General features: G+C 45.1%; 1 protein-coding gene across 5 annotated transcripts in view; it reads left to right on the forward strand.

Annotated features, from left to right (window-relative positions):
- The window catches only part of Mei1 (meiotic double-stranded break formation protein 1), a 59,596-nt gene extending 49,319 nt beyond the window's left edge, over window positions 1–10,277 (forward strand). For 3 of the 5 annotated variants that reach the window (XM_013511487.1, XM_013511489.1, XM_013511490.1), the window contains exons 25-30: window positions 1,061–1,142; window positions 1,332–1,489; window positions 7,793–7,874; window positions 8,272–8,378; window positions 9,283–9,414; window positions 9,557–10,277. In XM_013511487.1, coding sequence (XP_013366941.1) covers window positions 1,061–1,142; window positions 1,332–1,489; window positions 7,793–7,874; window positions 8,272–8,378; window positions 9,283–9,414; window positions 9,557–9,790 — 795 coding nt within the window. In that variant the 3' untranslated portion in view covers window positions 9,791–10,277. The remainder of the gene's footprint in view (window positions 1–1,060; window positions 1,143–1,331; window positions 1,490–7,792; window positions 7,875–8,271; window positions 8,379–9,282; window positions 9,415–9,556) is intronic. The other 2 variants (XM_005379371.1, XM_013511488.1) reach the window with 2 other exon arrangements.
- Window positions 10,278–11,009: the final 732 nt, after the last annotated feature.

An 11,009-nucleotide genomic window follows, 5' to 3' on the forward strand; every position in this document is an offset into this window, starting at 1 on the left:
CACAGCCAGGCATCTTTTCAGGGCCCACAGCTCCTCATAGACAGAAACATCCCCTAGCCTCCTAGTATTCTCACATGGTGCCCAGAAGGCTGCCAAAAGAGTTTGGGGAAAGTAAAGGCCCTGGGCTCAGAAGATGGAAAATGACACTTCTTCCATACTCCTGGGAAGCCTTTTTGTCCTCCTGTGTCTGGCCTTCTGCATACTACCTCCTGCCATCTCCTCTCCACTATCCTTCCCTGCCCCCTGGCCAAGTATTTACTCTTTTTCCCAGTTGGTTGTGCTATTTCACATCTCCATACCTTATTTTATTTTACTTTATTTGTTTTTTATTTTCAATAGATTGTATTTTCAGAATGATTTTAGATTTATAGAAAAATGGAGGCAGTAATTTAGAGTTCCCATATAGCCTCCCCACTCTTTATTATGAACATTTTAAATTAGTCTGATATTGCTATTCCTTTTTACAGATTGGTTCTTCTGCTTAAAAGTTGCAGCCAACAGGGATTTCTAAGGAACTTCTTTGTGCCAGACTGTGATAGAGAACAGAGTCTACAGAGTTAAAGAGAGTAGACCAAACACAGCTTTGCTCCTACCACCCCTACTATAGCTGCTCATCTTGGACACTGCTTGGCATTAGTTGCATGTTCACTGACACTGTTCATCAACTGTTCCTCACAGTAGCTGTGGAAGGAGTGGAAGCAGGTGGCGTTGTCTTCATTTGACAGTGAAGAAAGGGATGCAGGCTAAGAGAGATGCAGTGACATGCCCAGGGCACACAGCTGGCAAGTGGCAGAGTGAGGGTTTTGATTTGGCCTGCCTGACTCCAGGTCTTTTGAGTTAGGTGGATGCTGGGTAGAGCCAGAGACTGAGCCACAGATGAGGCTGGGGGAAGCTTCCTGCTGGAAGAGGCAGTTGAGGATGGGAGAAGTTTTGGCCTGCTCTGTCCCCCCTTGGTGCAGTGTGTGAGTTCGAGGCAGTGGGTAGAAGAGATATGGGGCAGGCTGTTCCCTGTTCCGGGTCCCAGAATGTGGAGCTTATCCCCATACCCTTGCCATGCCAGGTTCACCAGACTCTGTCCGTGGAACTGGACCAAGTAGTGAAGACCCTCAGCTTTCCGAAGAAAAGGGCTGCACTGCTGTCAGGTGTGGGCCCTGGAGTTTGCAGCAAGTAAAGAAAGTTTCTCCCCTAAATTCTGAGATGGAACCACCCACCCAGTCCAGCCTACAGTCACCCCATAGTTAACTCATTAGCATTGTCTCCTGTCCTATGGCACATGGGTGGGGGGTGGGGAAGGAGGCGGGAACTGTGTGTGAGGAGTCTCCTGCTTTCAGCTGCCATCTTATGCTTCCTGCGGACAGCCCTTCAACAAAGCTTCTCCTCTGTCTTAGTGGCCCTGGTCCCCTCAGGGACTAGTTCCACTATCCTAGCTCCACTGGGAACATCACAAGTGCTGCACCTGGTTGTTGGGCTGCAGAACCTCTTGGTGCAGGTAAGAAGACCCTTGCCGAGTGGGCCCCAAGTGGTGAGAACTGTTTCTTCCAACAGCGATGGGAAGTGGTAACCATCTGTCAAGAGCACGTTATTCCCGTCAGGTCCAGGGAGTGATTGGTTGACTTTTAAAGACACATTGAAGGCAGGGCATGGTGGCATATGCCTGTAATCCCAGCTCTTGGGAGGCTGAGGCAGGATTGCTGTGAATTTGAGGCCAGCCTGGGGTACAAAGTGAGTTCAAGTCAGCCTGAGCTGAATAGCAAAACCCTGTCTTGAAAAAAAAAAGACAAAAAAAAAAGCCACATTGACAGAAACAAAGCTCAAATTAGCTCGTAAGAAATCCAAGGATCACGACTGCCTACAGTATAAGTAGGTCCTAGAAGCTCAAACAATGTTGTTAGAGCTCTGTGTCTCTTGACTGTGATTACTCCGTCAGCTTTGTCCTTATGCGATGGTAGGATGACCAGCAGCAGCTCCAGGCTTATACATTCTCCTAGCAGAAACAAAGTTTCTCTTTCCCAGAGAAAAGGAGAAAGGAATTTCCCAATTCCTTTCTGGAATTGAGTCTTTCCTGGCATGGGTAATACACCAGTCACCGAGGCTGGAACGTGGGATGCTCTGACTGGCTTGGCCTTGGTCAGTGCCTTCTGGAGGCTGGGGAGTATGGTCAGCTCTCCACAACTCATGTAGACTGAACCTGAGAAGGGAATGCTTCTCCAAAGGGAAATTACTACCAGAAGGAGGAATGGACCCTGGGAAAGCAAAACAGGTGTTAACCTCAGGCAGATTAATGTTTTATAGACCAGAGGACTCTTGGAGATTGTTGTTTGTCCAGCCACTACATACTGAGCTTTTCACCCCAGTATTAGGGCCTGTAAATACTACTGGAGGCCCTAGGAGTTGGCCTCATGCTAGGCTGGTGGTTGCTGAATCTTGTCCTATGACCTACCCATGCATAAGGCTTTGGTTGGGATCACATATTTATCACGTCATACCATTCAGGTCTTTCTGATTTATGTTTCCATTTGTGTGGGTCAGTCTCCTCCACTAGGCTGTGAGATCTTCAAGGAAGTGACTGAGTAGGCTGTTTCATCTTTGTTTCTCCTTCCTTTTTTGGGCTCAAAACCAGTTGAAAATTCAGAAATCAGATAAGAACAAAAACATCAGCTTTATTTCTGGTCAGCACTATAGTACAATGTAACTGGGGGTTAGGGTCAGAATGGTCTGTGTGTGTGTGTGTTTCAAACAACAGCAAAGGTAACAGAATTTTACAATGAACACTCAAATAACCACCACCTAAATTCTGTCATTAACATTTTATTTTATCTATTTCATGTATCTATCTAGAATGGACTTTTAAACCACTTTTTCCCCTAAGCAGACCAAGGAGGTTACAGGGGAAAATATGCTATATTACTTAGCAAGCTGATAATGATCCTAAGAGTTTATGTTCATGGGAACATCATCATTAATACCTTAATCTTGCACTGATGATAAAATATGTGTTAAGCTAGTATCTGTTAGATAAATCTCCCCTTGGATAAAGCCAGTGAAAGAAAGGTCTTTTATCTATGTTTCTAAAGGGGCTGAAGTTACTGCTTTAACATCAGAACATGTTTGTTGGGGAAGGAGTGATTCTCTTATACCTAATAAGAGAACAGAGTTTGGAAGAGAACTGGCATCAAGTAATGTTTGTTGAATGAGTGAATGAATGAACACACGAGGACGCAGAAATAATGCGATATGATTCCAGCCATTCAAGTGCTCACAGATCTTGGGAGACATAAAGCTACACCTGTGATAATCCACTAACCCATTAATCACTTTCTCCAAGCCCTATTTCTTAATTACCACTAACATATAGTAAGTAAGCTAAATGAAAGAAGTTTCTTTAGGAATTAAGTTTCCAACACATAAAATTTGGAGGACACATTTAAATCATAGCGGGGTTCTTTCAGGCTTACTTCTCTGATTCAAATCCAGTTGCTACCTCCCTGAGGGGTTTGGGGGAAGAAAAAAGATGGGCCTAAGCAGGAAAGAAACACACATCCTTCCCTCTCAAATTTGGCTTTCTGCTTGGAATGGGAGTGGAATATGTTGTTATCAGATTGGAATTCAAAGGAGTTAATAAGTTTTACAGATTGAAGCTTTTTGCTGCCGTCAGGTGAAGGGTTCTATGAGAATGGGAGGTGGGGAGGATAGGGAGAGGACATGTCCTGAGTGTTTACCATGTTCAAGGGATTTGATGTACTGTACATTATTTATTCATCCTGATTCCTCTATAAGGTAGAAACTTTCATTTCAGCTTTTTCTTCTTATGGTATTAGAAACTGAACCTAGAGCCTTTGCATTGAGCTACATCTCCAGCCCTTTTTAAGTTTTTTTGAGACATGGTCTCCCTTTCCAGAGTACCGGGATAACAGGTGTGAGCCAAACAGAGCTGATGAGTAATGTATCTGCAGTACAGTTAGGTTATGATTCAAACCTAAGTCTTTTGTGCCATAAAATTCATGTTCTTTCAGTGTCCCCAAAGGTGAACTGAAGCCGTTGTTACTTGAGCAATAGTCCTGGTTTTCCTAATACAGTATTCAGTACTCTGGCTCCTCACTCACTGTCCACAGGGCCCTTGCTGGTTGTAGAGACACAAGGTAAGAGAATGGCAATAGGGCAGCTCCTTACCAGATAGGAAAGCTGTGGCATCCTGGCCTATGGCTCTGTGGTCTTGGTGTGTGGGAGAGGCTAGAAGTACCCACTGTTAAAGTTCATTTTGGCTGTGCATGGTGGCTCTCACCTGTAATATCAGTACTTGGAAGGCTGAGGTAGGTTTGCTGCAAGTTGGACCGAAGCCAGCCTGGGCTAAAAGTGAGTTCAAGGCCAGCCTGAACTGCATAGTGAAACCTTGTCTCAAAAGACACACACACACACACACACACACACACACACACACACACACACACAGATCATTTTTAGATTAGAAAAAAAAAGAAAAGGTGTCAGTCCAGGAATCAGGAGACCTTGGTTTTGGCTCTAGACCTGCCACCCAGGTGTCTTCATATCAACTATTTTCTCTCTGGGCCTCAGGTTGTAAAATGAGGTGGGTGGATTACCTCAATCATTTCACACCAGGTGCCTTGGAGGCCTTTGCAATTCTTTGGAGGAGATTCAGAGGTTATTTAAAAAGGGAGAGTGTTTCTCCCTTTATGTGTTTCACAAAGATATTCATCATTATTTACTTTGTGCCAAGCACCTATTAAACACTATATCCATTTTCTTATGTAACCCTCTCAGCAACTGAAATAATATTTTTTTTTTTTAGGTAATCTTTTTTATCCCCACTCAACGAGGTTAAGTTACCCAGGGTCATAGAGATGGTTAGAAACTAAGTGAGGATTCTGAAAGACTCAAGCCTATTTACTGCTGTTTAGCTACGAGGCTGTACTAGGCTGTACTGCCTCCCAAAGGTAGCATGAGGAGAGCATAGGGTTTTTGTTAGTTTGTTTTTACCTTTTTAAAAGTCAGCATTCATTCATTCATTCATTCATTTGAAACGGGATCTCACTTTGTAGTTTAGGGTGGCCTTGAACTCAAGGCAGTCCTCCTGCCTCAGCTTCCTGCATCCTGGGATTACAAATGTGTACTGCCACTCCCAGCAAAAGTTAGCTTTATTGGGCTGTAACTTACATGTGATAAAATTCATCAATTTTAACTGGATAGTTGGATGGGTTTTGACAGATACTCTCACAATCATAAAATAGAACATTTCCAGTAGCCCAGAAATTTCTCTTGTTCTCTTTTAACTCCCTCACCCTATCCCTGGTCCTTGACAAACACACCAGTCTGCTTTCTGTTATTATACTGTACCTGCTTCCAGAATCTCATATAAACTAAATCACATAAGGGATCTTGTGTGTTTAGCTTCTTTCATGTAGTTTAATATTTTTAAGATTGAACCATATTGTTGTGTGTTTCAGTAATTTTTTATTTTTACAGTAGTGAGGATTGAATCCATGGCCTTTGCACTGAGCCCCTTTTTAATTTTTTTTTTTTTTTTATTTTGATTTTTTGTTTTTTTTTTAATTTTTTTTTTTTTTTGAGACAAGGTCTTCTTCTTTTCTCTTCTTTTATGTGGGGGTGGTGCTGGGAATTGAATTTGGGACCTTGTGCTTGCCAGGCAGGTGCGATTCCCTAGGCAGGGTCTTCTTAAGTTGCTAAATGGCCTAGGCTGGACTCAAATTTGTGATCTTTCTGCCTTCTGAAGTGCTGGGATTATAGGTGTGCATCACCAAGCCTGGCTTACATCTTTTTGTGGTAAAATGGTTGGTTGGGTTTTTTTTTTTTGTTTTTTGGTTTTTTTTGTACCGGGAATTGAACTCAGGACCTTGCACTTGCCAGGCAGACACTTGTGCTAGTGAGCTACATCCCCGGCCCTAAAATAGTAAATCTTTATATGGCTGTACTACAGTTTGTTTCTCTGTTCACCTACTGATAGATATTTGAGGTTTCCAGATTTGGGGTTGTTATGAGTAAAGTTGCTCTTAATACTAATGTGCAAATATTTACACAGATACTTATTTTTATTTCTCTTGGGTAATAGCCTAGAGTGAGATTACTGGGTCAAATGGTGTGTTAGTTCATTGCTGTGTAGCTAGTTACCACATGGAGTACTTAGTGGCCTAAACAACATACATTTGCTATCTTACCATTCTATAGGTCAGAAGTTTGGATAGGCTCAGCCAGGTCTCCATTTAGGATTTCACAAGGCTGAAATAAAAGTGTTAGTCAGGCTTGCTGCTTTTTTGGGGAAAGTGGATTCTTCCCAGCAGCCTCCTACAACTCTTTAATGGTACTCAAACCAGGCATGGTGGTGCTCGCCTCTAATCCTAGCACTTGGAAGGCAGGAGGCAGGAGGATCACAGTGATTTTGAGGCCAGCTTGGGCTACATGTGAATTCAAGGCCAGTCTAAACTGCATAGTCAAACCTTGTCTCTAACAAAAAGTCACTCAGAGTCTCCCATGGCCCCTCCTTCAAGCCAGAATTGGCACCACGAGTCTTTCTCACACTTCAAATTTCTCTAGTCCTTCTGTTAGTTAGCCAAAGAAAAGGGCTTCTAAAAGACTTGTGTGACTAGTTGGGGCGCATCCAAACAATTTCCCCATTTCCAAATAACATAATCACAGAGATAACTTTTGGGAGCAAAGGTCATGGACCTTCTTAAAATTCTGCCTACCATCTGTGATTTGTGTATGTTTAACATTATAAGAAATCATCCAAATATCCAACTTTTTTTTGAGGCAGGGTCTCACTATACAGTTCATGCTGGCTTTGAACTCACTTTGTAGCCCAAGCTGACCTCAAATTCATAGTGATCTTCCTGCCACAGCCTCTCCAGTGCTGGGATTACAAGTGTATGCTACCATATCTGGCAAGAAACCATCTGATTGGGCTGGGGATTTAGCTCAGCGGCAAAGCGCCTGCCTGGCAAGCGCAAGGTCGTGAGTTCGGTTCCCAGTACCGGAGAAAAACCAAAAAAAAAAGAAACCATCTGATTGTTACCATCCTATGAGCAATATATAAGAGTTCCAGTTTGTCCACATTCTTACCAACAGTTGGTATTTTCAGCGTTTTTGTTTTCTCACTTTGTAGCCCAGGTGGCCTCAGACTCCCAGGAATCCTCCTGCCTTAGCCTCCTGAGTGCCAGGATTTCAACATTTGTGCCACCATGCCGGGATTTCAACATTTTAAAAAAATTGGTTATGCAGATGAATCAGTTTCATTTTGGCATATTCTTACATGCATATAACATACTTTGATTATTTTCATCCCCTCCATGTCTTTAATTTTCACCATTGCTGAATATACAGTGGTATCTCATAGTTTTAAGTTTACATTTCCCTGATGACTGATGATAATGAGATTTTTTCATGTACTTATTAGAGCATAAAATTTTGTTTTATGAAAGGTTCTGCTTTTTTAAAAAATGGTTGAGACCCTGGTTTAGATAAGCTGTAAAGTGTTTCAGGGTCTGTAATCTGAATCTCAGTGGGACCCGGGGTCCATCTCCTTTTTTGAAAGAAAACACTCTTGAAATAGATTCCTCAGGATAAGTACTGCACTCTGTGTGTGAGAAAGATGAAAGCAACAAGTGTCTCTTAATTATCTGTGAGGGCACATCCCAAATCTGAAATTCTGAAATCCAAATAAAACCAAATGTGTTTGTTCTTGGATAATACCAAAACCCATTGGTGAAAAACTTGACAGTAATTTCTATTTTTGTTTTTGTTTTGGGGGTGTGTTTTGCAGAAGGACCCTTTATTGTCCCAGGCCTGCGTAGGCTGCCTGGAGGCCTTGCTTGATTTTCTGCATGCTCGGAGCCCAGACATCGGTAGGAATCTGATATTCCCGTGGGGAGATGGAGGGACCCAGCCCCTGCCACTCTCTATACCAGATTTCCTTCCATCCCCTGTTGTGTGGTTTAGACTCATCTTGTTTAATTCTTTTTGCTACACTGAGATGAGGGTGCTGAGGTTCAGAGAGGTCGGGTGACCTAATCAAACATGGTCACATTCTCTTATATGGCAGAATCCTTTCTGTTGCCTTCCTCCATGCTGGGATATATTGTCTGACTGAGCCATCAGCATAGATGGAGAGAAGCCCAGGGAAGGAAAAAGCCTCCTAGGATCAGCCTGTCCAACGCCCTCCCTGCAGTTGATCCTCTTCAACCATGTCCCCATGTCTTGGAAAAGCAGCATTAACTACCTGGGGACTGGTGTTTCCTACAGCACTCCACGTGGCCTCGCAGCCCTGGCATCGGTTTTTGCTGTCTACTCTCCTGGATGCTGGAGACAGTGCCTTCCTCAGACCTGAGATACTGAGGCTTATGACCCTGGTAGGTGTAAAAAGCATGGTCCCATGGTCTAAAGGGTGTGAGCTGGATGGTGCTGAAGAGGCTGGGGACACCTTTAGGTAGCTTCAATCCTCCAAGCAGGTAGAGAGGCTGGGTGGGCCTTCACCCTACAAGACACCTGCTCAGAGAATTCCTGTGAACATACACTCTCCTCACCCCAGGAGACCTCCACACCTTTTATTTCACAAAATGTTGACCAGGGCCTGCCATCACATGCCTGATCTGCTAGGTACAGAGATAGTGATGAGACATGCTGTGTCTCTAAGGGTCCTGCAGGCTAGAGAAGGAGATAGACACAGACATGAACAGTTAACGAGGATGTTTTGAGTGGTAGAGTGAAGGAAATGCTCAGTCTTTGGCAGATAGTGGTGCCCACTGAATAAATATCAAAGCAGTGAGTCTATGAATGATAGTGATGTGGGTCTACAAATAAATCTGTGGTTGACATGGGGACACAGAGAAAAGAGTTGAGTGTTTCTATGCGGCGAAGGTAATGTTTTAGCTGAGGCCTGTGAGATTAGTAGGCAGACAGAAGAAACCTATTCCAGGTCGTGAAGGGAGAAGAGCAGAACAAGAGCTCGCAGTGGTTGGTTACAGAAGCTGCACAGTTCATTTGGCCATGAGTGTGTAGCACAAGGCTGGAGAAGGAGGGGGCCGGGGCCAGAGGTCACTAGGGTAGCCGTCTGAGGGTCTCAGTCTGTCATGTTTGCTCCTCTGCCTGGGAACACACCTTTATCCCCGCGCCCTGCTCACCAATGCAGAGTTTGAAAGCAGGGTTCTGTGGGCTTCAGAACAGTGTTTCCAGCTCAGTGCTGAGCACAGAGGGCACAGGAAATGGCATCTCCTCCAAGTCACTGGGTATGTGAAGCTTTTCTTCCTGTGCCAGTTTGTGCAGTATAGGAGCAGCAGCATCCTCTCCCGTGAAGAAGTTGGTCACCTTCTACAAGACTTGGCTTTGGCTGACCTGTCCACCCTCTCATCTACCACACTCCAGGCCTTGCGCAGCTTCTTCCTGCAGGTGGGTGGAAAGGGGGTGCCACACGGCTCCTGTGAGGCTTGGCCCTCAAGGTGTGGAGCGTGGGACCTGTTGCATGGCTGGGAGTGCAGTGGTTGGGGAGCAGTTAGCAGGGAGCTGCCTTTCCTCCTCCTCCTCACCTCAGGTCCGGAACATGGGCCTCCTGGCTGATCACAGTACAATCCAGACCCTGCAGGCCTCCTTGGAAGGCCTTTCCAGCACCTCCTCAGCTGAGCCACCCCTGCAGGACATGCTGTATCCTTTCTTGCATGTAGGAACTTTGGCCTGGGTAAGGTCAACCAGGCCAGGGAGGCTGAAAGATCATCCAAGTGGGAGGGGCTGCGGACAGGCAAGTCCTTTAGAAAGCCTGGAGCTATAGCAGTAGTCAGAGGCCCCTGGCAGTTCTGGGGTGCTCCAGAGACACCGCTGAGTGTGGGTGGGTGCTTCCCACCCATACCAACTGCCTCCCGGGCTCTCTTTTCTCCTTCCATGGAACAGTTCCTTGTTCCAGAGCAGCTGCCTCACCAGGTGTTCAGGTCGCAAGTTTAGAAACCCTGCCACTATTTTTAGGAGTGTCTCTACTCTTGTCTGAGGTTCTTGCTTTTGAGGGGCTCAGAAGTGTGATTCCATCATGGTTTGCTCCTCTTTCCTGTTTTCCTCTCATGTCTCATTACCAGCTGCCTGGGAGGGGTGGCTGTATCTCTGTCCCACATCAGAGACTGAGCCTCAGGACTTGAAGGCCTAGAAACCAAGAGATATGAGACCTGGAGACAAAGGGCATAGTTGCTGGGAAAAGGATGACAATCACAGCCATTCCTCTGGAGCCGTTTATTCCAAAGTACAAATGGAATCGCAAACTGAAATGATACAAACAGTTCAGTCTGAATTCATTTTGTCTCCTGGGAGCTGGCTTTTCAGCCAGGGGGATAGTGGATTGTTCCAGCAAGAGCTGGATGGGTTCCTTGGGGAGAGCAAGGACAGGTTTGTTAAGGTGGTGAGACCTAAGGAGTGCCTGCTGGCTGCCTCAGCTGTACCCAGAGAAAATGGGTCAGGCCATAGCTGAGTAAGTTCGGGCTGCTATAGTACAAGTGCTCTGAGTCACTTCACCTTCTGTGGAACTGGGGAGAGGTATAATTCCCAGGGAAAAAAAGGTCAAAGCCTTCTCAGCCTTCCTTGATAATCGAATCTGCCCTAGTCTGAACCCTTACTATCTAAACTAGATCCTCCCCTTTCTTGTTTGTTTTGTTTTGTTCTTCCTCTCTTTGGTACTGGGGGTTGAACCCAGGGTCTTTGCACTGAGCTATATCCCTAGCCCTTCTTTTATTTTATTTTTTTAAATTTTGAAACAGGATCTCACAAAGTCACTAAATTACTTTGTCTGGAGTAGAGCTTGAAATCCTCCTGTCTCACCCTCCCAGAGTGCTGGGATTATAGTCATGTGCCACCACACCTGGTTTCTGACAGCTCGTGTTTCTATGCCCGCATGGGCAGTTCCTGTTTAATCTCTGTCTGTGCTTGGAGCTGGCCCTCACGCTGCATTCCACAACTGTGCCAGCTCTTGCACCTGTCAAGGGCCACCCTTCCTCCTGGGGTCTGGC

Source organism: Chinchilla lanigera, unplaced genomic scaffold, assembly GCF_000276665.1.
Source record: "Chinchilla lanigera isolate Chin_1 unplaced genomic scaffold, ChiLan1.0 scaffold00012, whole genome shotgun sequence".
Taxonomy (NCBI): domain Eukaryota; kingdom Metazoa; phylum Chordata; class Mammalia; order Rodentia; family Chinchillidae; genus Chinchilla; species Chinchilla lanigera.